The sequence below is a fragment of the Atta colombica genome, unplaced genomic scaffold (genome assembly GCF_001594045.1).
Source record: "Atta colombica isolate Treedump-2 unplaced genomic scaffold, Acol1.0 scaffold135, whole genome shotgun sequence".
Taxonomy (NCBI): domain Eukaryota; kingdom Metazoa; phylum Arthropoda; class Insecta; order Hymenoptera; family Formicidae; genus Atta; species Atta colombica.
In genome coordinates, this window is record NW_017259223.1 from 2,010,577 (window position 1) to 2,011,115 (window position 539).

Below are 539 nucleotides of genomic sequence, written 5' to 3' on the forward strand. Positions count from 1 at the left end.
AATAAAAGACGAAAGAAGCAGAAGAGAACTTTAAGCGCGAAATTTATTTGCGGCACGTTAACAGCGCGATGGGACGGGAAATTCGTGTATACCGGCTTCCACTTGATTCTCACCTCTATCTTTTCCATTTCTTGGTCGCACGAGTGTCACACACTATTCCCACAGTCATCTAGGATGCCTTGGTGCACACACACACTGACAGCACATAGCGCGCGATATATATATATATATATACACACATACACACACATATATATACACACACACACACACACATATATATATATTATATATGTATATATATATATATATATATATATATATATCACGGGCTACTCACGAGAACGCGGTGTGCGTATATCAAAACGATACAAGTTTGACACGCTCGGACCAGCGACTCACGGTGCGGCGCACGCCGCTGTCCCATCAAGACTACTTTGTATTTACTCTAATTATATGACGTCACGGATACACTGCTCGCCCCACCACGACGGCGGCGGAGGCAACCGAGCGTGGACGAGCGCGGCCGAGACCGGCCG

General features: G+C 45.6%; 1 protein-coding gene across 3 annotated transcripts in view; it reads right to left on the minus strand.

Annotated features, from left to right (window-relative positions):
• LOC108684517 overlaps positions 1-504 on the minus strand; it is a 181,087-nt gene extending 180,583 nt beyond the window's left edge. Inside the window, exon 1 of one of the 3 annotated variants that reach the window (XM_018188870.1) lies at positions 341-504. In XM_018188870.1, coding sequence (XP_018044359.1) covers positions 341-427 — 87 coding nt within the window. In that variant the 5' untranslated portion in view covers positions 428-504. Of the gene's footprint in view, positions 1-113; positions 240-340 lie in introns of those variants that run through there. The other 2 variants (XM_018188871.1, XM_018188872.1) reach the window with 2 other exon arrangements.
• Positions 505-539: the final 35 nt, after the last annotated feature.